Genomic DNA, 26,073 nt, shown 5'->3' on the forward strand with positions numbered 1-26,073 from the left:
ATGAATTCTCCTGCTAATTTAGATCCAACACATAAAAATAAGTCAGCATTAAGAAGAAGATAATACCCAATATCAATGAAATATATTTTTAAAACAAAGTTTCCCCCAACCTGGTGCCCTCTAGACATTTTGGACTTTAACTTTTAATGGTTCAAAGCAATATAGCTAATGGTCAGGAAGGCTGGCAGTTGTAGCCCAAAACATACAGAGGAAACCAGGTGGGAGAAGGCGGTTTCAAGTTGACTTACTGTATAGTGAAACGTATACATTCAAGACGTAAAGTTGACAGGATAGACACACTTCCATTTTTTAAAAACCCATCAGAATAATATGTATCAGGAAAAAATATATGCTATCAAAATGAAGGACTTACTGTTCTGTCGTCCGTTTCTACACAAGAGCTGCACTCCACTTTAGTATCCTAAAAATAAATAAGAAAACAACATTAGAAGTAATAATAATAAAAATCCTCTCTCCCAAGAACCTTGACTAAAAACCTAAAAATAGAATGGTAGTTTAATCTGGGATGCAGGTGGTGGTTTAAACCATTGATATCATGTGGAGACTTTTATATGTATAATGGGTAAAATCCAGCACAAGTCCTACTTGGAGTTAGGAATGTCTGAATTGCATGAAATCCATCCCCTGTGTGTTTTGTGGATTGTGCCGTGTTGTTCGTTCTGGATTCAATTGTGTGTGTGTTTTTCTGTTATGCGGAAAGTAAAATAAATCCATAAGAAAGTTTTCAACGATTTACGTAATTTATGTTAGTATGTAACGTTTAGAGTATTGTCTCCATTCCATTTGACTTTTCCCCACGTATATTTTCCAGCATGGCTTACGTCTCAGTGTATTTTCCTGAAAATGAATTTCTGTATTATCATAATCATCATCAACAACAACATCTAGAAGTCTGTGGATTCCATGTAAAATGGTGAGGCCAATGTGCTGTGGATTCTTAGAAATCTGAACTCATTTTAGTCTTATCTTGAATTTCTGGAGAATTCCTACTTCAGAGTAGACCAACTGAAATGTATGCTACCTCTACATAGGAGTTATGCTGGAATTTACCCAATATCGTTAAACTTATGCTCAATAACATGGACTGACTTCAATTAAGCCTGATAAGAAAAACATCTTTATTCCAGGAAGCCTTTCCTTAATATGCAGCCTTGAATCTCTGTATTTGCTTCTTTTAAAATTTGTTTTAACTGTTTTATTCTGTTTTTATTTTCATTTTATCTTGTACACCACTCTGAAATATTTCAATGAGGAGCGATATGTAAATATTCTAAATCATCATCATCATCTCATGTGAATAAGATTTAAGAGGGTCTTCAAAAGATCACAGGAACCAGACTTATTCCAAAAGAGCAAGAAAGACCACTAATGACAGAAGACAGATATATTGGCCTCATCCAAAAATAACTGTAAACTATGGTTTAGCATTACATGAATAACACCCAGGATGGTGCATTCTCCTCCTCTGGTCCAGCTGAGATGAGCAGTTTGGAAGCTTTTTCTCCCATTTTAAAGTCCCAACTTTTACTTTTCATATCTGAACCCAAACAAACCATGGTTATTCTCAACTGTGGTTAGTTTTAACTAATATTTAGGGTAGATCTGGCTTTACTGGGTGATTTGCAGTAGACTGGCACGGATTTCCAACTGCCAGGGGTTTGACAATAGCAGCGACAAAATGATCCTGCTGAAATGCCTGGTGCCTTCCAGATGTTTGGGGTAACAACTTCCAGATTTCCTGATCATTGTCCATGCTGGCAGGAGCTGATGGGAATTGAAGTCCAAAACACCTGGAGGGTACCAGGTTTGGGGGAGGATAGCAACCCTGCACTCTAGATTGAACAACCATTTTATATTTAGGTTTTCATACCTATTGCGTGTGGGAGGAGGGAACCCATTTGAGTTCCATTTTCACTATTGCTCTCAGCATTCTTTAATTCTAGGTATATATCTTTTGCACTAAGCACAGAGATTCTATCAACTGACAGCAAATGGATCTGACATGTCTAAAATCTGCCCATCCCTGGTTTAGGGACACAAGCCAACTTCCCACTGTGGTATACAACCCAGTGGCTTATTTCACAAAACCACGGTAAAGCTCAACCACACATTCAGGTTTGAAAACAACAATAAACAAAGGTTAATTGGAAAGGCAAAGCTTCCAATCTCATCCTCACAGCTGTGCCAGTGGAGAGTACACATGAGAATTTCAGCTCAGTTCACTTTTGATTAAAATGTACTAAAAATTAAAAAATTCTTCAGATTCTGGATGGAAAGAACTGACCATGTAAACAATGCAAATATTGGAGAAACTGAAACTAGCCAATTTGTTCATCCATGTAAAGGGCTTGGGGGGTGGGGTTAGGTTTTAAATAACTGAGTTTAAATCCTGTGTATTCAACCATGTTAGTCCTGATTTAGGGTTGACAGCTCTTTTTTTCTGACAGACTCCTCATTTTTTTTTTACGTCTAAATGTCAGGCAAGCAAAACATGGTCCTTTCCATGTTTGGAATAGCTGAAGCTATTGGCTTGTTCAGACAACACACTAAGCCATGGTTAGGCAGCTAACTTTTTGGCAGCAAATGGCTAGTGAACATGTTTAAACTGTAGTGATGTAGCCAACATGGTTAGGAATGGTTCACATGACACACTAAGCCATAATGTTTAGCTCAAAATGCTTAACCACCATGGCTTAGTTCATCATCCGAACAGAGGCCTTAGCTAGACCTAAGGTTTATCCCGGGATCATCCCTGCCTGCTCCCGGGACATGCTGTGTGTCATTTATATGAACAGGGACAATCCCAGGATAAACCTTAGGTCTAGCTAAGGTCAAAGTCTCTGAGTTTGTCTCATGTGACAATTTTGTTTCCATTTATTTGTAATAAGAATTTACCATAATTCATACATTTGTTCATATTTGACACAATTGAGTTTCAATTCATTTTAATACGAATTTACCATAATTCACAAGTTTGTGGGTGAAGATTGACGATAAATTTGTTCAGTTTACATTTTAATATGAACATTCCTAATTGTGCCCTTTCTAACCACTACGCAAACCAAAACTCACTTCTCCATCAAAATCCTTCAAACGCTTCTCTGAATTTTGCAATGGAGTTCGCCAAACGAACAATGCATACAGAAATGTACATCTTAGGGGGAATAATGTCAATGTCACATATAAGGAAACTTGTGTGCAAAAATTTATCTGGCCAAAATCAAAAACACCCATGCATATTAAGAGAAATGTGCACAAAATATTTATGAATTTTCAGGCAACTTTTAAAAATAATAAAAAAATCAAATTTATGAATGGAAAAGTGAAAAAGTGGGAGTAAGCAAAATTGACAGATTTGTCATTCTCTAAATGCAGGAGAAAGTGAAAGTGGCAGATCAGTCCATTCCTAGCAATGGGGGGGGGGAGGCAAACACAAGGTTGAGGCTTGTGCATCCAGCACTGAAGACCATTTTAACAATAGGACTGAATGTGATCACTGTGTGGTGATGGAGATGTACTGTTCATGTGTAAGTGGCATTTATCTTTTTATGGGGAGGGCAAAGCATTGACGGTTCCCTAAGCTTTATGGCTTTGTTGGACTTCCTAAACTATAAGAACATAAGACGTGCCCTGCTGGATCAGACCAAGGGTCCATCTAGTCCAGCACTCTGTTCACACAGGGGCCGACCAGCCATCGGCCAGGGATGAACAAGCAGGACATGGTGCAACAGCACCCTCCCGCCCATGTTCCCCAGCAACTGGTGCACACAGGCTTAATGCCTCAAATAATGGAGATAGCACACAACCATCAGGGCTAGTAGCTGTACATGGCTCGCAATTTACTAGGCATGTTCAAATAACTACCAAAATACAGCCAAAACTATGAGCTCCCTTACATGGAAAAGCGGACAGATCTTTAATATCGGGGGAAAGGATGAACACATCAATGAGTAGTGATATTACTCTATTTCCTTCTGCCAGCCGTACTACTAACAAAAAGGATGTCATCTGGTTTACAAAACACACACACACACACACCAAAAAACAACAACACCTGCCATCTTTGTAACTTAATTCAATAGGCTCATGTCACAGTTAATTTACTGAATGTTGCTATTCTTCATTTTTCTCCCTCTTCCACCAGACAACACAGCAGGGCAACGTTTTAGATACTTGAGGGAATTAATTACGTTCGTCAACGCTAGAGACACACACACAAAAGAACTTTCTTCAAGAAGGGGTTCTTTTCGGAAGGTACAAAAACATCTCCCACACATCAATCGAACACACAACCCCATGAGAGAGACTCACAATGACCAGCCCCAATTTGGATGTGATCAAATAAACAGGAAAACAGGAAGCATAACACAAATGTTCCTCCCTCTAACCACAGCATCTTGCCATGTCTGATGCCCTGTTCAGAAGACACCTTAAACCATGGCTTTAACCATGGTGAAAAAGGCAAAAAGGCTTATTCACCATGGTTAAAGCCATGGTTTAAGCTGTCTTCTGAACACAACCCTACTTTCTGGCTATATAAGGACTTCGTTTGTTTATTTGTTTGTTTGTTTATTTATTTACTTTTATTAATTTATTGGAAATATTTACAGGACACATTTCAAAGCAGGAGCCCTCCCAACCTGACATACAACAATAAAAGCCACATAATAAAATCCATATATTACTAAAATCAGGCAGTAGTAAAAATGACAAGTATTCCAGGAAACAACACCAATATAGGACAGGAGCTATAACACAATTGCAGCTACAGCCTAGGGTGACCATATGGAAAGGAGGACAGGGCTTCTGTATCTTTTAACAGTTGTAAAGAAAAGGGAATTTCAGCAGGTGTCATTTGTATGCATGCAGCACCTGGTGAAATTCCCTCTTCATCACAAAGCAGCAGGAGCCCTGCCCTCTTTTGTATCTAGTCAAAAGGGCAGGGCTCCTGCAGCTTTGTTAACACCTTGGTCTGATAAAACTTAATCAGGAGAAGGCCAGAGCGTACAATTAAATTGCCAGGGCCTTCTTAAAAGCCAGGTATGACGGGGCCTAGCAAATCCTCAAGGACAACTTATTTGAGATGTGTGTGGGCACTGCAGAAAAGGCTCTCTCTTATGTAATAGCCCAGTGAACTGCCTTCATGGGTGGGCACACGAAAAGGGCCTGATCACTTTCGAAGCTGAGCATCCGTATTGCCCTGCAAAGTGGTGAGGATGATCCTAGCTAGGGATGTGCTCCGCTTCTAATCAGACCGGCGAATTAGAAGCGGAGCGGGGGGCTTCGCCTGCCCTTAAGGCAGAGGCAAAGAGGATTGGGGGGCCGGCGGAGCATGGCGAAGAGGATTGAGGTGAAGGCGGATCCTTCGCCTCGATCCGGAGCTCTGCCGGAAAGGTAAGTGGGGTTTACCAGGCCCTGCTGCTGTCGCTGTCGCCCATGCGGCGACAGCGGCAGGGCCTAGTAAACCCCCCCTCCTCTCCCTTACCTGCCTCTGTCCGCAGTCCGTCGGCTTCTTCAATTGAGCCCGCAGTTCAACCAGGAAGTTTAGGCCGCACTTGCGGCCCAGACTTCCTGGCTGAACCGCGGGCTCAATTGAAGAAGCCGACGGACTGCGGACGGAGGCAGGTAAGGCCCCCCTCCCCCTTGGTCCCTTACCGGGCTCTGCCGCCGTCGCCGCATGGGCGGCGAAGGCGGCAGGGCCCGGTAACCGCCCGCCCTCCTCTCTCTTACCTGCCTCCATCCACGGTCCGTCGGCTTTTTCAATTGAGCCAGCGGTTCAACCAGGAAGTCTGGGCCGCAAGTGGGGCCTAAACTTCGCGGACGGGTGGCGACGGTGGCAGGGCCCGGTAACCCCACCACCCTCCTCTCCCGGCCTTACCTGGCACCACTCCCCTCCACTGCGGAGCTCTGATTCGGAGCCGGAGCTCTGTCGCGAAGAGGAGTGGAGTATGGGCGGAGCGGCGCAGAGCGGGCCGATCCAAAATTTTCAGATCGGCCCATGGGGCGGAGCGGGGGGTCCGTGCACACCCCTAATCCTAGCACTGCCCTGGCTTCCTGATCAGAGGCAGAAGCATGATAAGAACCCCCTTGCAACTTTCCACATAGTAAGTCAACACAGATAATTGGCTTACGAAGTGTTTGCTTGTACACAAATTGCTTGTGTACAAACTCTATGAGTCTGGCTAGCAACAGGGTGGACAGCATAATGGACAAGGGATAGGAATACTACTGCAGTTTAGAGATGCTGTAGAATGACAGAGCTTGGACCTGGACCCATGATGAGGGTGGTCTTCATACAAGTCCGCTTCTTACTTTTGGAAACACTGTAGGCGTCTGGGAGGCATTCCTGGTTTGCATCATTACCAGCAATTTGTAGCCAGTATTTGCATTCCGGTTTATTGTAGTTCCTAAATGGTGCAGTATTAAGAATGGCCAGCAGATGGAGGCAAACGACCGTGCAATCTGGCTGAATTTTCTAACGGGTTCACAGACACAGATTGCAAAATCCAGCTGTTTTAGGTATCAAACACTTGGGTGTATTAGATTAAGCAGTAAATTGCATAACAGTTCAGAATGACAAAATGCACTTATTAAGTCTTTTTATAATATACTTTGAAAGGCATCATTGGAACCCCACATTTCTAGTTTAATATGCACACATATATGCAACCTACCAGGAACACTGTCTACTAAACTCCAGATTAAATAAACGGGGGTGATGTGAATATATAAATTGCACTTCCCACAGTCAAACAACCAGGGCATGTGAGCAACAGCACACTATTCATATAACCAATGGGCATTAGGGAGACATTTTTCTCCCTCTCCCATAATACTAAAAACTGGGGTCGTCCCATGAAGATGATTGGTCGAAGATTTGGAACAGATAAAAGGAAGGACTTCTTCACACAGCACATAGTGAAACTGTGGAATTCACTACCAAAGGATTTAGTGATGGCCACCAATTTGGATGGCTTTAAAAGGGGGTTGGATAAATTCCTGGAGGAGGCGGCTATCACTGGCTTCTAGCCCTGATGGCTACTTGCTACCTCCAGTATCAGAGTTAGTAAGCCTATGTTCGCCAGTTGCTGGGGAACATGGACAGGAGGGTGCTGTTGCATCCATGTCCTAATTGTCGGCTTTCCGTTGGGGCATTTCGTTGTGAACAGAGTGCTGGCCTAGATGGACTCTTGGTTCTTCTTATGTTCTTAAGGTAGTTTTAGTTTTAACTAAACCTTGGGCAATAAACACTGAGTGAAATGAAATGAATGATTGAAAAAAGTGAAAATTGTAATTCACAGAGCTAATGCCATCCTGGACAGGGTCTTAAAAACTAAAAGCAACGACTAAAATGAAAAGGAGCTGATACCTAATGCTAAAAGGTGTGGCAAAACAATAATAAAAAATGATGGCGAAAAGTATAAAATAGAGATGGATGTGTTCTCTCTGGCTCACCTTGCAGTAGTCCATGGGAAGACTACAAATTCTGATAGGCAGCCTGCCAGGGCAAAGTAGCGGGAGGAGGAAAGGATGGATCGCTGTACTCCCTGCTCTGCACAGTTGCCTGTTTCCAGTACAGTGGGTGGCATTTAGCGGACAGGGTTGATTGAAAGGGGAAATGTTGCAATTCTTCTCTAGCTCATATTTTAATCCAGGCTGGAGATGAAGTTGGGAGCTCCTGAAGTTCCCCTCTCCTTTGAGTTGGGCTTTTCCAAGCCATCTAAAGGTATTTTCCAAGCCTGGCTTCCAGTAACTATAAAAAAGAAGATACCAAACGGGTTTCCTTGGGTCTCATCTGACACTGGAAAACTGTGCCCATGAAGACCCACAATGTAATTCCTCTGCTCCTCAAAGCCACATATTTCACTTTCCGATAGGGATGTATGAGAGTTTCAGTCCTGTTAGCAAATCATTTCAAACAGGACCTGTTGGCATCCCCAAATGCAGACAGAAATGTAATTTCCAGGATTCCCCCCCCCCCCCAATTTCTTAAGAATGCTAAAGAAATCCATCTGGATGGGGAGGGTTGGACATCAGCACATTTTCCAGCAAACTGATCTAATTCCATCTGCATTGAATAGGGCCAGTTCAGGGAGTTTTGTTTTGTTTCTTAATTACATAAATTAAAATCAGCTTTAAAATCACTTCACTAGCTGCCAATTAGTTTCTGGGAATAGCATAAAAAGCCCTACATGGTTTGGGTCCAGGCTAACTGCGGGATCGCCTTCCCCCGTACAATCCACCCCACACACTCAGGTCCTCTGGGAAGCATTTACTCCAGTCAACCAAAATTAGGCTGACAACCATTACCCAGAGGACCTTCTCGTCTGCTGCTCCCAGACTGTGCAATGGCCTGCCAGGAGAGATTTGCCAATTTAACAGCCTCTCCAATTTTTTTAAAAAAGCTATAAAGACTGATCTCTTCCAGCAGGCCTACTCAGTCAAATTTTAAGATGACTGGCTGTTATTTTAATAATGTGTTATTTACATGTTTTTAATGAGTTTTATGTATTTTACTGTATTTTTGTATTCAACGTTGTTCCCTGCCTTGATCCAGAGGGAGAGGCAGGTAATAAATAAATATATTATTATTATTATTATTATTATTATTATTATTATTATTATTAGCAATTTGCTATTTAGGAAAGGAAAGGAACCTCTTGTGCAAGCACTGAGTCATTACTGACTCTTGGAGGGACGCCAGCTTTCGCTGACGTTTTCTTGGCAGGCCTTATAGCAGGGTGGTTTGCCGTTGCCTTCCCCAGCCGTGATTACCTTTCCCCCAGCTAACTGGGTACTCATTTTACCGACCTCGAGGGGATAGGAGGCTGAGTTGACCTGAGCTGGCTGCCTGAAACCAGCTTTGGCTGGGATCGAACTCAGGCCGTGGGGAGAGTTTCAGCTGCAGAAACTGCCTCGCAGCTAAGGCACGATATACTGCAAGCCCAAAAAGGTCCCGATTCCCCAGCAATGGTCATCCCAAACTTGTTCGTGTTTGAAACCACAAACTAACACACATCTGCATTTTCAAAGTTTAGGCTATGGGGAGAATGCAGTTTTTTTCAGGAAACATACACACTTAAAAAAAAAACCTGAATAGAAAGTTCACTTTTTTTGACCAAGAAAAAAAAAGACACTCGTGTTCAGGAACATGAACAAATCAAAATGAGCTTCAAGGAGGAATTAGTAGAACTCAGGTAACAACAGAGTTCATTATCTGGTGGTGCAAAATCTGGACAGTTTGGAATTAGGGCATGCTGTCTCTGTCCTGGCTGGCTTAGATTAAATTAAAAAATCCTAATTTAATAGCACAGTACCTGTGCGATTCAGTGTGTGTGTGTGTGTGTGTGAGAGAGAGAGAGAGAGAGAGAGGAATATTTATATGTGATTTCCTATATGCACAAGATTTTGAGTTCTGAACATGGTACCCTAGGTCTGTTCAATGCCATGGGAATTAAAACGGAGGGTCATTGCACCAGATTTTCTGATTGTACAGGAATGTCGGTGAAATTCATTTGGTTCACGTTTTAATATGAATTGTCCTAATCCATACTTCCCAAACGAATCTACGAACTGCACAATTATCCCACAGTTTTTGCACTTTTTCAAATTTTGCAATGCAGTTCTCCAACCCCCCCAAAAGTACAAAAATGCACACATTAGTGAAAATTGCATCCAAATGTGTACATTAGAGAAAACTGCATGCCAAAAGACATACATTGGGGGAATGCAAATGAAGAAAAAAAATTATGCGTTGAAATTCTGTACAAAAATGCATATGATTTTTGGGAAGATAAAGCAAACTCATGTAGAAATGGGATCGAAAGAACTTACAACTGAAAATAGGTGAACATTACAAAAACTAAAACAGATAGATTTGTCCATCCCTACTATGAAAAGTTATCCTTAATATCATTACAAAAACTAAAACAGATAGATTTGTCCATCCCTACTATGAAAAGTTATCCTTAATATCATGTTTTCTTTGTTTTTATCATTACATAGGAACCATTGTGAAATACATCTCATTTAAAACAAACAAATCTTTGACTTATTTAAGGTTTATCCTAACCAAGAATCAGATTAGGAAAAGTACATTTCAGAAGCAAAAGTAAAGTAAGTTCAGGGCCAAGTTACCTCCAGTTTTGTCTTCCTGTTGGAGTTTGGGGGCAAAAAGTCACATTTGATATTAACAAGTTAACTAGAGAATAAAAGAGGAGGAGGAGGAAGAGGAGGAGGGTGTAAAATTATTCCAGTTACACACAGTTGGGGAATAACTGTATTTAATTTTTAAAAATAGAATACTTTCATCATTAAAAAATAGTTTGGCTCAGATATGACCAACACCTGCTTTGTAAACATTCTGGCAATGCACAACAGTTGCTGCATTGAAGCAAATTGTGTGTATTTGGATGGTCTGACCTTTACAAAGTTTGCATTAACTGGGTTGCATGACAGATAACCCTACGGTAAGAGAGAGCAGCTGAGGTCAGCAAATCCAAACTTTATTGACCCAAGCAGGAATAAGCTATCACAGTTGCTTCTTATCTCACAGAACTTCTGCAATACTCCTATTTATTCACAGCTAAAGGGTTCTAAAGCACCTGTCAAACTGTGAGTTGGAGAACTTACCAAGGTATAACAGGTCAAAGCCATCGAAAGAATTATTATTATTATTTTGCCGGAAGGGGGGAAGAGGGACACAATACCTAGCAGCACAGCTAGTAAAAAAACATTTTAGTTCACTTTTTTTTTTAGTCTGTAGCAGTAACATGTTTCATTTATATCCATTGATCAGGTGTAGTTTGTTTAATGAATGATTCCACTAGTTTATTCAAACTTAGTCTTGCAGGATGCAAAACTTCCCCCCATTTCAAATGCTTGAATGCACAGAGAACATCTCTCTCTCTCTCTCTCTCTCTCTCTCTCTCTCTCTCTCTCTCTCTCTCTCTCTCTCTCTCTCTCTCACACACACACACACACACACACACACACACACACACACACACACACACACACACCACATGCTCCATAGTATTTCTCTCTGTCCCCTATAGAAGAAAGGTTCCTCTAGGCTCCCTTAGTCCAGCATACAGTAAGGCTGGGAAGGAAAGCTTGGACTAACTCCTCCTTGGTCAAACCTTTTCTTCTATACTCTCAGTCTTTGTTGCATTGAAATGCTTTTTGTGGACCTGGCCTCATCCTAACTCCTAATCCAGAGGAACAGCTGGGGGTTTAAGGGGTCCCTTGGCAAATCATCTTCTGCTGGGGCCCAAGCTTATTTGGTCAGGTTGGGTTGGCTGAGATCCACCATTTAATTTACTACAATCCCCTGAAACAATGCTATACTGGGGATTCATGTGCAATGAAAATGGCAGCTCCCAAACCCAGCTGTTAAGGCACTGATTGGAGGTTGGAGGTGTCTCCCCCAGGACATGCTTTAAATGGTCTGAGGTCCCAACAGATGCCTTGAGTTGTCAGATGCTGGCATTAACACAATTCAGGACCTTTTTCAGAAATTGTATTCCAGTAAGAACTCTCAATTCAGTGTGATTATAGAGCACAGATCCCACACTCACATATCAATGAGAAAAGAATTAATGACCTGAGTTGTACACCAATTTGGTCTGAGAAGAAACTGGATTAAAGAAAGCCAAATAAGTCAGTATTGCCTTCTTTCTTTTTCTCATTGTTTCCAGCCTTACATTTGTTTCATTCCTAACAGTGGGGAGAAAGCATTTACATGAAAATTCATACACATTTCCATGTGAATTTATCTTAATGCATACATATTTGTACACAATCCTGCCTAATATGCACATTTTAAGCGATTGTATTAATAGAATGCATTTTAACATTATTTTCATTAATGTATTATTTTTTGCATGCAGTATATGCATTTTTGTAAGGCTATTATTATTATTATTATTATTATTATTATTAGAGACCCCCGCCCCATTGCAAAATTCTGAGAAGTGCAGATACTGAAGGATAACTGAGTCCCAGTGGATATATTGGGTTCCAGATGCAAAATTAGGTAAGTTCACATTAAAATACAATCTAACCAAATTCCACCCCTATCCCTAAACTAGATAGCCAGAGATAACACATTCAAATAAATATTGATCCAGACAGTTAATTCATTGCTTTCTCTGTCTGATGATGGGATGGGGGTTAGGGGATAAGAATCCAAGAATCAAGCTAGATCAACAATGCTGTCTGATACACAATACTTGAAAAGGTGATAACTTCCCTTCAAATGAGTTTTACTGCACTGAAACTTCTGCTGTTGGACTACCATTTATTTTCAGAATGGGGCACATTTCCAAGCAAACTGTCACAACAGCTGCACAACCATAAACCTGTATTCCTCTTGGCATTTAAACTTGTAGACAAATCTGTGTAATTCAGTTGGCAAAGTAATTTTAAAATCCCCCCTTGTGCAATCACACACACACACACACACACACACACATGTGCACGTAGAGATAATTCAGGTGACAATAATTGTTTTTGGCTATCAGGTATCTATCTATTCAGGTGACAATCAATTGTTTTTGGCTATCAGGTATCTGTCCATATCAAGCCGTTTCCCAATATTCTATCAAACTGTTGCACAACCAAGAAATATTACCCTGATGGGGCCGTGCAGACAAGATTAGGCTTCATGGTCAATGGCTTTGGTCGGCAGGAAGGGGGAGAATATTTAAGTGTTCTGTACCATTTCAGGCCATGGGTACTGTCAACACCCTGTACTGCCTCCATTGTGGCACAGCCTTCATGAGACTGGCCACTGCTGTCGCTTGGGTTTCAGTGTTGGGACAGATCTAGAGAAGGGGTCTGCATAAGTGAGGGGGAAAAAGGGGGGAAAGGCAGGAATAGATCAGCACCCCATAAAAAATCCAAATGGAGCTGAAAGACAAATAAGCTTGCTACAACTCTATGTTACTAGAGCAATGGGCAGAGCAAGATTGATCCTTAAATAAGAGTTTGGGTGATTTTAGGTGAGGCCTTTTCCTCTTAAAGGAGCTTGGCCTCTTTTAGCAGCCTCACACTGCAATGGTGTGAGAGTGCTTTTGTACGCAAGTGTCCTCATGGCTCGAGTGTGTAGAATTGGAAGATGCAGGGGAGCCCTGTGGAAATGGTCACATCATAATTCCTTTCTGTGACTGAATCATGGCCCTGAATATTAACTCTGGAGCTACTTCTTCATGGTATTTCCCTGGGTGCACCTCTCTGTTTCCTTCCATATAAATGAATGACCAACACTCATTTCTGCAGGGAGCTAAGTGTTATACTTGGGATAGGGTGACCTTATGGAAAGGAGGACAGGGGGAGGATGTGAGGCTGCCACTTCCACAAGTTTACATTTCCAAAAACACGTGAGTTGCCATATTTACATAAAACTAGGGTGACCATATGAAAAGGAGGGCAGGGCTCCTGTATCTTTAACAGTTGTATTGAAAAGGGAATTTCAGCAGGTGTCATTTATATATATGGGGAACCTGGTGAAATTCCCTCTTTATCGCAACAGTTAAAGCTGCAGGTGCCCTGCCCTCTTTTAAATCAGGTCACAGTATAGCTGTAGTATAGTTCCTGCAGCTTTAACTGTTGTGATGAAGAGGAAATTTCACCAGGTGCGACATGCATACAAATGACACCTGCTGAAATTCCCTTTTCTATGCAACTGTTAAAGATACAGGAGCCATGTCCTCCTTTTCATATGGTCACCCTACATAAAACAGCTGCCAGGCACTCAAGGACAGATCCAGCGATTCGTGACAGCTTGCACAGCTCAGGGGAAGATGGTTCGGTGAGTCTGAGGGGCCGAGCAGGAGGGACTCCACCCCACCCCACCCTCAAGCACTCACAACATCCCTAGTTCTGACTGGAACCCGGAGCGGATTCACTACCCCACTGACATTGGATCCACCAGGCTCTGCCGGCCCTGTTTACGGTCTTCCCAGAGACAACACTAAATCTGCACTATCATGGTTGAATACACAGGGATTCAAACCCAGCCATTTAAGAGCAATGGAAAACCCTGGGCCTAGATTATATTATTATTATTATTATTATTATTATTATTAACCTTTCTCTTTCCTAAAGCTTTTATAACTTGATGTTGTTTGGAGTTTATACTGTTAGTTTTACCCTACCCTGTGCCTGTTTACCCTACCCAGTGCCTGTCTGCATTCTCTTCCCCTCCTTATTGTTTTACCATGATTTAATTAGAATGTAAGCCTATGTGGCAGGGTCTTGCTATTTACTGTTTTACTGTTTTACTCTGTATAGCGCCATGTGCATTGATGGTGCTATATAAATAAATTATTATTATTATTATTATTATTATTATTATTATTATTATCATTATTATTATTATTATCATTATTTCTTACCTGCCTCTCCCTTTGGACTGAGGCAGGGAACAACATTAGTACAACAATACAAAATAAATCAAATACTTAAAGTTAATTAAAAGAGCATATAAAACCAATACAATATCAAAATAACAATCAAGATATCTTAAAATTCTTGGTTTAACATTCACTTGGGTAGGCCTGCCAGAGGAAGCTAGTCTTGGCTTCTCCCACATTTTTTTTTTTAATTTCAAGTAGGGATGTCACAGATGCCCAACTGGGTCTGGGAGCCCAGAGGACTCCCCTGTGCCTGTACACCCCCCAGATCCAGCTTGCTGTGCTGTAGCAAATTTGCCACACTGATCTTTGACCACCAACCACCCTCGTCCAAAGCTTCATCATAATGGCGGCTTCAGGAATTGTGTCTTTCCCAATTAATGTCCGTAAAGGCCCATTTACGAAAGATTACAAGTGTGAATGCGCCTTCAAAAAGGACACTTTCTCCATTCAAACAAAAACCAAAAACATGTCACAAATGAAAATGAGAGGAAGCCAAGCCAAGCTACAAAGTGGGGCTTAGAGAACCTCAGTGACCTCAAGCATTCCTGGCTCCCCTTCTCCATTCCTATGGAAGAGTCATTTCAGGGAGGAAGAGACCGTTGGATGGCTGAAGGTGGTGGCACTGCATAAGTCAAGGTCAAAGGAAGGGATCTCTCAGGATATGAGTGCTATGAGATTCGCCAGGAATTTTTGGCCCGCCATATATATTTGCCCCACACCTCCCATTATCCCTAGCCAGCACCACCAATGGTGAGGAATGATGGGAGTTGTAGGCCAAAGCATCTGGAAATCTTCAAGTTGTCCACCCCCGTAGTAAAGAAGGTTTGGAAGGGAATTTGTGTTGGTTTGTTGCCAGAAGCAATGACGGCATTCCTGTTCCAAATGAATATGCCCTTTTTAACCATGGGTCCATCTTCCCAAAGGAAGATGGTTAGTCTTTTCAATCTTTTTATAGCCTTTCCTCTTGCATATTAATTTATTAATTCATGAAATGGGAGGTCAATGATGGAAAGTGCCCAGAAGCAATTATTGATCAGGGACAAGGTATTACACACCTGAAGGTCAAACTCCTTTTTAATTTTTAAGATGTCAATCATGAAAATGCTTCTACGGTCCACTGAGAAATCTGGAGGGAAATTATCCTTAGCATTTTTTTCCTGCCATATAGAGTGGACATACTTTAACAAGTTTCAAGTCTGGTCTTAGATAATTAGGTACATGCTTGCTTCAATAATCCAAGTATTCCCTGCGTTCATCTTCATGCACTGTGTGGTGGAAATGAAGAAGTGCTCCCATTAGAGTGAGGTGAAGTGGTCCCGTTTAGAGAAAACATAGGAGGTGATGACCAAATGCAAGGTCAATGATATGGTCCTGGCCCAGTTCAGAAGAGGAATTTGGATCCTACACATGACCAGTCTAAAGGCCCATGCTCACATGGTCAAAAGAACCACCAATGTCCCAATTTATTTATTTATTTTACGTTTCTATACCGCTCTACATCTAAGAGATTCCAGCAGGTGTCTTTGAGAAGCCACCCAGTGATGGTATTAACTTGGCAACCCAACACCTGCTACAGTCACTTGGGGAGAGACTCCTACCAACCAACCGTCTCTGGGCAGGTCACAAAAACCAAAACCACAAAGTACAGCTAAAAGCTACAATATAAATGTACAATCGGAATAATACCCCCACCCCACATACATCAAACAAGCCATGGGCCATTGTTCTTAAATCAATAACTCGGAATTTTGCGGTTTTGTATTCTATAAAATCCAACACAAGCATCCATATGATAATCTGTTCTCCCCGTAGCATAGTGATCACAGACGCATTTCATGGAGATGAGCCAGTGTTGGGTGAGAATTTTCATTTGTTTAAAAATCTTGTTTTGAAAAGAAATAAAGTCAAACAAACAAACAAGCAAAACCACCTTAATGCAAAGAAATTTTATGAAGAGAGAGAGAGAGAGAGAGAGAGAGAGAGAGAGAGAAATTTTAAACATGTATTGCTGAAAAATCAAAACAAACAATTCCCGCAAAAGCTAGAGTTATTCACAAAGCTTTTCTAATTGCTGTTGCAGTCCTGGAGGGAAAACAGACACAATTGCTTCATAACTGGGGGAAAAGAAGCTGCAAGAACAGAGGAAATAATATGTATTATTCAGCCAAAACAATTATTTCCAAGTTATATAAATTGCTAATGCCTTTATCTTGATATGATGATGATGATGATGATGATGATGATGTAATGCATACGACACTAGGCAGTGACCAATAAACAGAAACACTGATCAAATCAAGAGACAGTTCCCCTGTTATGCAGTTTCTGTAAACAATGGACTAGCCTAGGGTGACCATATCTGGGAAACCAAAAAAGAGGACACCGTGTGTGTGGGGGGGGAAGCAGCTTTCTGAGTCCTGCAGAAAGTACGTTATTCCCCCGCCACCTTAAAGAACCCGATTGGAGTGGAGGAGGGGAAAGGATTTCATTCTGCACCACCACCATCCACTCCAATTGGGGCCTTTTCTATAATGTCCACAAATGACCCACTTTCCCCTTTAAGACCTCAACTGGAGCTCGGGGTGGGGGAATGACGTGCCTCAAGAAAGCATGTCATTCCCTCCTGCCATGCTAATGGCAGCCTTAAAGGGGAAGGTGTGTCATTCCAGGGCATTATTGGAAATTATAGAAAATCCCCCCTGACACCATGGAAAGAACAAAAACCAGGACAAATCCGGGAAAATCCTGACAGTTGGTCACCCTAGACTAGCCACTCTTTCACTAGTTAAGCAACAATCCCACCAAAACTCAACTTTAATCCATACACTAACATTCAAACTTGGAGGGTTGTTTACCATTGCCAATCTCATTAACTCATTTTCCCCCATTTAGATAAAAAGCCAACAAACACCATCTCTATTTAATGCAGCACGCCTCTCTGCAGACACCATATCTGTTGACACCGCCCATTCTTCTCATAAACGCACCCAATATACCCTGTTGGGCTGATGCCACATCCTCTTTGGGGCGCATGACACTGATGTGTCATGTTTCCCTAGCAATCAGTGCATACTACATTTGTACTGTAATTTGCTAGTATAGTAAATTCAGGATGGTGTGTGTGTGTGTGTGTGTGTGTGTGTTATAAATCAGAATTTAGAGATACTCTAATATTGTGTTCACTTTTATTTATTTATTTATCTATCTATTTATTATGTTTCTATATCACCCAATCACCAATGTTCTCTGGGCGGTTCACAATATGGCACTGGAAATCAGTCGAATCTTCTAGTATTATAAAATGTTCTTATATGTGGGTTTTGTTTGTTTGTTTTAAATTAGAGACATAGCAGTGCTTATAAAATTAATTTGCAAGAGGCCAACTCAATCTACAGAATAATACATTAGTACAAGAATAGCAGATCTCAATTAATTTCTGGAACTAGAAGGATATCAGGAATATATTATGACTGTATGGTTCCCCCCCTTTCTCTTGCTATAAGTAATTCAAAATTCTTAAGTGATAAGTAATACAGAAATCTCAAATAAGGCTTTGACCATGCCTTATATTTTGTGGTTTAAGGGATTATTTTGTGGTATATCTTGTTTATGTTTGATTTTATGTTCAAAATAAAATACAAAGGAAAAAAATGTATCAGACCTACCAAAACTTAAAGAAGAGATTTATTTTATTTTATTTTATTTATTACATTTCTATACCGCCCAATAGCCGGAGCTCTCTGGGCGGTTCACAAAAATTAAAACCATTCATAGTATAAAACAACGTATAAAACCATAATATAAAATACAATATAAAAGCTCAACCAGATAAAAACAGCAGCAATGCAAAATTACAAATTTAAAACACCATGTTAAAATGTATTTATAGATTGTTAAAATGTTGGGAGAATAAAAAGGTCTTCACCTGGCGTCTAAAAGCATATAATGTAGAGATGTCTAGTTCCCCTACAACATAGTGTCTCAAAACGCCTAACCAAAATTATCTTTGGCCTATTAATTAGGCACATTTAATTCACTCTTGTTGTCACCCTAAATTGTAACATTATCTCTTCCTTCCCCTTCAGCATTGTTTGCAGAGCCGTGCAACCAGACACCATTCATTAAAGTCAAAAGTAGCTAATTAGCTCTCACTTTTATCTCAACGGTTGGATAAGAAAGAACTCCATGTCATTTCAGGCTGTAAGAACTTTTTTTCTTTTTTCTTTTTACTTTGCTGCTCTGTTTCCCATCTCCTCTTCTTACCCTCAGTAAATTCATAACAGACTCATATGACAAATAGCTTGCATCTTTGCAAAAGCCAAATAAAATTTCTGGACGTATTCCTGTGTTTGTAAATTCTGGTACCTGCAATACTATGACAATTCAGTAATGCAGTATTGTCAGGCTGCAAAAATTTTGGTAAACTCTGGAATAGAGATAGGAGAATCAGGGGGACTCAAGCTTGTTGAGATTCTCTAAAGTCCCCCTAAAGTTTGGTCCCATTCCGGAATGTGAACAGTTGTTCTTCAAACGGGATAAAGTGTCCATTTGAATGTGCATTTTTTTAAAGCACACACCCAAATGCTTTCCCCTGTTTATCTCGCTCTCCAAAATGCACATTTTAAAGAACACCCCCCCCCCAATAAATGCATTTTGTGAACACAATCACAAGCTTGGGAATATGTGAGCTTTGGCTGAAAAATGTGCTTGCATTTGCGTTCGGTTCTGAGTGAACAGGGTAACTTCTGCTCAAAAGCAAATGAAAATCTGGAACTAAAGTGATTTTCTAGAGAACAGCTTGGAAGGAAGAAAAGGTGGTGAGCTGGGAGCGCCAATGAAAGCAGAGGGATCATCTTCTTGCTGGTTTGCCTCTTCAGCTAGGCAGTACTGAAGCAAGGCATGCCAGTGTTCAGATCTTCCTGGAAGCTGCTAAACCTAACTTGGGAATTAAGGAAGATGGAATGGCAGCAAAGTCCTCCACACAGCAGAAGCGCTTACCACATGGGTCAGGGAGACATGGGGCATGTCTACACCAGCCATTTATCTCTGGAACATCCCTGTGCATGCAAATGACACACAGGGGATCCCGGGAGCAGGCAGGGACGATACCTCCATTTTTCTGGGGTAATCCTTATGTGTAGAAAGGGCCATGGATCCACTTCAAAACCCCACATACTATTTATTTATTGATTTATTTATTACATTTCTATACCGCCCAATAGCCGAAGCTCTCTGGGCGGTACTAGGACCATGTGGTTGAGGTTACAGTGGCAGCTAAGTAGCTGGGTTGTGGCATGCCTACGTATTTTCAACAACTCACATCATCAAAATTGGATCCAGGCAGTGCTCAGAAAAAAAAACTTTCCTCTTCATATAAAATAAAATAACTTTTAACTGAAGACCAAATAAAAGTACATGAAGCTGTCAAAGCAAGAGCAATAATTGCCTGCATTACTACTGGAATTTGCCATTACATTTCTTAGTTAAATCAATGGAAGAAAGTGCAAAATCGCAATAATGCCACCAAAGGCAGGAAATTATGATGATGATCTAGTCATTATAGCTGTTTGATGAAAGTGAATGACCTGGATTAGATGCGTTAAAATACTGAACCTCAAAACACTGAACCAGTTGACAGTGGTTATCAGATACACATAGAAGTGGAGATATTTTCTACATTGTGCTCCTTTGGTGCAGGGAGGAAGAGGCAACAATACAGCAACAATGGCAGACATATCGTTAAATGACCGAATGCAGAACCATAATTAAATTAACTGATAATCATCTTACTTCTATCCAGAACTCTAATTTAATGTTCCTGCAAATGTAATGAGGTTCACTAGAATGAAGGGGGGGAGAGAATACTGGGGAAATAACAGAAACAAGATTAAATTAATTGCAAAACACACTGATAAGAAAGCTTGCTTCGAATTACATGCAACACTATATTTCTGGAAATCATTAAAACAGTAGCTGCATACCATACACCTTGATGACAAATAATACCTTCTAAGAGGGATTTTTTTTAAAAAAAAAAATCACTGAGAAAATATTTACTATGTTGCTGCAGGCAACTGGTTGCCCATGGTCCAGAACTGGCTAGTGAAGTGATCATGTGGGCAGTCCTTAGTTTGAAGGGGTGTGAGAAGACTGCCATTTTGAAGGCACCTTGTCAAGCCCAGTTTGAAGATAAAGAACTGTCAGAAGGAAGATCTAGGCCTTGAATTTGCCCATCATCAGCACCTGGACAGACGCCTCAGCAAGTAGTAGGGCTGTGCTCCGCTCCGGATCCCCAAATCTGAAGTGGAGTGGGCCAATCCGGACCTCTGAAGCCTGGTTCCGAAGCGGATCAGGGGAGGTCCAGATCAGCGCGAAGCAGTTCAGTGATTCGGATCGTTCTGACGCTCCAGACGCAGGTAAGTGGGGGGAGGGGGGCTTACCTGGCAGCGCCGTCGCCGCAGTCCGTGTGGTGACGGCAGCAGTGCCAGGTGAGGGGGCAGGGTGGAGGGGGGCTTACCTGCATCTGTCGTGGTCCAGTTACCAAGGGAGGTTGTGGGCTCCTCCCATATAAACCTGCCTGGATCCTAACATTGCCTTCGGCCCCTGTCAAAGGAAGCGAGATGAGTGGGTCCTAAGCACAGGGCTTTTTCTGCTGTGGCACCCTGGCTGGGGAATGAGCTTCCCAGAGAGGCTTTGCCTGCTGAATACTTTGCGTCCTTTCCTGTGCCAAATTAAGACCTTACTTCTCTAGGCATTTTATTCTTTCAGTTTCTGTTGTTTAAAATTTGTTAGCGCATTTAAATGTTTGCACTACTACTGGGGTTTATTCTGGTCTTTATTTTTGTTTTGTTTTTACATCGCAGTTTTAAACTTTTGTGTTCTGTTTTATTGACTTGTATGTTATGGTTTTAAAGAGGACTTTGGCTAGTGGGCAGTATAGAAATTTAATAAATAATTATAATCACAGCATCACCCAAGTGCATTTGGGAAATGTGACGTACATAATATGACGCTCCCTTCCATCCAATTGTCATGTTGCCATGCATCATACCACATTACTTCTCTGTTTGGCTATCACATGGATCTACAGGTGGGACAATGACTACAGAAGCAGAACACACCAAAGTAGAAGCAGCAGGTACAAAAAATACTGTCTGGTGCAGGATTCGGCATTGTCAGGCAGACTGCACAGGTGCAGAAAAGATCAATTAAGTTGCCATCAATCACTGTTTGAATTACAAAAATATTAAAGTTTGTTGGTTCAAAGAGAGGGCTCATTGTACGTTCCAGAATCATGAACCTCCTCAGTTTGACTAAAAAGATGACTGATGGGGTGCATTACTACCCCCCCCCCAACTATTGTGTTTAAATCTTCTGTTCGGAAGGCCCATCGTACGCATTGAGAACCAAGCAGCTGGCATATGCCAACATTTGAAAGTCATACTAACGAAGAATGTGTCCTTGGGAGAAGGGGGGGGGGATTCTCCTCTGCTGTATCTCCTTGGCTGCCTGAGCAATTTTCCACCTAAACACTATAGCACTCCCTAGTAACTCATTGGTCATGGATTTTATTCTGCAACAGCCCCATGTAGCAACCTTATCTTCTCATTTTCATTCTGTGCACTTTCCCCTATTATGTGTTCAATATTTCACTGGAGTCTCATATTCCCATCTCGCTGCTATAGTCTACTAGCCTGGAACATAGTTCAGTCTTTATCTCAAATGTAATGGAAAAGTAAAATAACAAAAGGAGAGAGTTAATGGCTGCAGCCATTTTGCTGGGCTCTTGCCTACACATGTTCCTCTCTAGTACAATGGCAGCACAATAGAATACATGTTCCTTGATAATTAATGCCCATTTAGTATTTTGCTCTTTGCTGTTAAGGAGGCTTTAGGAATAACAAATTCAATGCTGTTTTAAATACAAGGGGAAGGTCTGTAATTTACTGTGAATTGTTTCACTGAGGATTGCAAACCATGATGGATGGGTACTGTTCATGTTGACTCCTGACCTTGTGCACATCACCCCTTCTTCTTCTTCTTCTTCTTCTTCTTCTTCTTCTTCTTCTTCTTCTTCTTCTACTACTACTACTACTACTACTTCTTCTTCTTCTTCTTCATCATCATCATCATCATCATCATCATCATCATCATCATCATCATGGGAAGGACTGATTCTCAGTGGCAGGGCACCTGCTTTGCATGCAGAAGGTCTCCGATTCAATCCCCCAAGATTGAAGTGTCCAGGTAGGACTAGTATAGAACAGCCATGGTGTGTGGCTGCATTGGATTCCTAATATGGTGCTCTCCAAATGCTTTGGATTACCCCATCATCTCTGAACATTGGCCATGCTGACAGAGGCTGAGTTATAGTTCAAAATTTCTGTTGTTGTTGTTTCTTCAACGGAAAATAAGTGTGTTTAGGATTTCAGCCTAACAGTGCAATCCTATACACATCTGCTCAGAAGTAAGTCCCATTCAGTTCAATGGGATTGGCTTAGCTCCCTCTTTTGATGATAAAGATGTGTACAAATGTTTGAAAGATGGGAGCTTGAATAATGTAGTCCCAGTTGAAATCAGACAAAGTGTTTGAGTTTCCCTGACTCAGATTGGGCTGCAGAGCAGTCATTCACAGACAGGAACTTCTAAGGTAGTGGCGATTTGCCAGCCACTTGCTGCTGTGGATAATGGGCCTTGCAAGACTTCAACACCCCTAGCTAAAAATACTGGGAGCCGTCCAGCACCGGTGGTCCCTTCCTTTTCCCTAAGGAACGGTAGATGGGGGGACTGGAAAGGGGGGCAGCAGCTATATCAGGCTGCCTTGAATATCCCATTGAGCCCTTTAAATCTTGAAGAAGACATGCATTGCACATGGTCCAAACTGCTCAAAGGAAGGGAAGTTCTGGATCATTCAAGCCTGCCTTCAAATGTATCCAAAACTGTGTGCATGCATAAGAGAGGATGAGGAGACTGGCTCCATGATAGAGCCATTATTGTGTCATACAGTGGGTGCTACTGCAGGTTTCAATACTAGGGGGAAATAGTTGATCAACAGGGCTGATGTTCAAAATGCTGATGTTCAAAATGCAAAGTGTGATTAACAATGTATTTAAACAACATTTGCTGAAATTATACCACCAACCCCGCCCTCTTAATAGCTTTAGCAATAAAGGAAACTCACCCTCTCTAAATAGTTAAGAGCTGCTGCATCTTTTCTTGTTTATACCTTGCATATGGGAATATTAGTTATTACACATGTGTGATTTATTATGAATTAACTCTATTGAGAGTGAACAGTACTGACTCCATTTTGAGGCTGCTAAAAAGCCAAGGCGACTTCATCCCTGCCTTCAGTGAAGATGGGAGAAAGGCCCAGGAATGGGGCTGAGAGCAATCATGTAAGACTAGATCAAGCAATTCAGTTTCTAATAGACCTCCTAAAATGCATTCCCCAGATGCAAAGGTGGGGGGTAAAATTGAGCAGAACATGGATGCTGGATAACAAGAGTGATATCTGGTAATGCGTGTAATCAACTACCTGCAACGTGTTCCTATTGTTGAACGGCAGCCTGGACACCTGTCTTTAAGACAGTCATTAATATGTAAAGCCATCTTTTGTTAAAAGAATAAGAAATGGTGAATAGAACTTCTGTTTCCAGCAGACAGACATCACCTCCAAGAATCCTCTTTTATTATACTAGATCAGCCTAGTAGATCAGCGCCCCAGGTTGAGAAAGGCTGTACTAGATGAAAGGCCAGCTCAGTCATTCTCCAATGGCGATTCACTTCCAGTGCCCATGAGCAGTGTCTGGCTCATCAGGGTTGCAATGTCACTGCTTTTCGCTGAACTGTATAAAAATCCTCAGGTTGAGAGAGTCCACAGTCCTACTCTTCCCAGAGGCATGGGGCCATGATGCTAAAATAGGGTGACCATATTTTGGAAACCAAAAAGGAGGACAACATGGTTGCCCCCAAGGGGGCGTGTCCAGTACCAAGGGGGCGTGCCCACCCAAACATAGCCTTGGTCACATGTCTGATTTTACAGCACACATTTAAGACAAATCTGTTCTACATAACATCTTAATGTTAATATCACTGAAATAAAGAACAAGTGAGAGATTCAGTGTATCTGAAATTAACTTCACTCACTCCTACTTTTGTAGGTTTTGCTGTACTTTGAAGCTTTTGCTATACTCTGTGTGTTACATTCTCCCCTTCCCTGAAATATCTTTTCTGACTGTATCTTCACTCATTGCAAGCTGCTGTTTTTGTTAACAGGGTTTGCTACTGGCCCCAGATCTGTTTCAAATTTGGTATGGCTAAAGCTCTACCTAAAAGCTATCATGGTACAAATTTTCATCTCTTTATCTTTAAAAATGACGATTTAAAAAATAATAATTTTAAAACCTCAATTTTTAAAAAAAATCCTAAAAAATCAATGGATGAACGGATCTGTTTCAAATTTGGTGTGGCTAAAGCTCTACCTAAATCCTATCATGGTACAAAGTTTCATCTCTTTATCTTTAAAAAATGACGATTTTAAAAATAATAATTTTAAAACCTCAATTTTTAAAAAAATCCTAAAAAATCAATGGATGAACGGATCTGTTTCAAATTTGGTACGACTAAAGCCCTTCCTAAGACCTACCATTGTGCCAAGTTTCATGTCTTTATCTTTAAAAATGACGGAGTTATAAGCATTTTTGTTAATTCCTATTAGAGATGCTCTTTGGGGGGAAATCCAGATTTCCCCTCCCCCCTCCCCCCTCCCCCCTCCCGGATTTGCCATCAAAAACCCAGACAAATCTGGGCAAATCTGGTCATATGGTCACCCTATGCTAAAATCACTAGGTGCCTTACCCCACAGGGGAAGGTGCCACACTGCTGCTGAAATCACTGAGGCCTAACCTACACCTTCCACCACTTTGCAATGGAGGAGGGATAATTGTGAGAGTTCCCACTTCCGTGATCGTCCCTCATGGGGCACACACGAGGGAAGTTTCCTGTGAGTAAAGGAGAACTGTTGCAGGACGACATGTGCCCGTGATGGTGCATCAGGAGAAGTGGGCGGAACTGGATAGATGGGTATGGGGCACAGAATATTTGTTTGTAATAACTCCTCCAAGATGCACACTAGCACAAATACACAGAAATGCAAGGGGGATAGGTACTGTGTCGAAGATCCATTCCTGTGCATCAAAATGGTTGTCTTTTAAAAAATGCACACAGTCAGCGCCAAAACACGCCAATGGCCAATCAAAAACTGTGCTGAAAATGCTGGCGACCCACTCCTGCACATGTCAGAAACTGCTGGACATGCCTTGGGTTGGCTGTTCACCAAGCTGGGAGCTTGTGCCGAATAGCAACAGCTTTGAGAAGGGGAGACACACCAGGCATGGACTATGGGATTGTAGCAAGAGAGATGGAAAAAACATGGCAAAAGCAGTCTGCAATATTCCTGAATAACCAAGGGGTCATCCCTAGATCACTGCAGGAGTAGGTAAATGTCATGTGGCACGGTAGGGACGACCTTGACTTTATTCTGGAATAAACAGCTGGTGTAGGCAAGGCCTGAGTCTCTCCTTCCAGAGGAAAGGCTCCATGTTGAAATCACAGAAGGAGTAGCCTCCTT

The 26,073-nt window shown here is 41.5% G+C and overlaps 1 protein-coding gene across 8 annotated transcripts in view; it reads right to left on the reverse strand.

Annotated features, from left to right (window-relative positions):
* Positions 1-26,073, reverse strand: part of RBFOX1 (RNA binding fox-1 homolog 1) — a 1,470,150-nt gene that overhangs the window by 1,042,483 nt on the left and 401,594 nt on the right. For all 8 annotated transcript variants that reach the window (XM_063143444.1, XM_063143446.1, XM_063143439.1 and 5 more), the window contains one exon: positions 374-421. In XM_063143444.1, the coding sequence (XP_062999514.1) occupies positions 374-421 (48 nt within the window). The remainder of the gene's footprint in view (positions 1-373; positions 422-26,073) is intronic.

This window comes from Elgaria multicarinata, chromosome 17 (assembly GCF_023053635.1).
Source record: "Elgaria multicarinata webbii isolate HBS135686 ecotype San Diego chromosome 17, rElgMul1.1.pri, whole genome shotgun sequence".
NCBI lineage: Eukaryota > Metazoa > Chordata > Lepidosauria > Squamata > Anguidae > Elgaria > Elgaria multicarinata.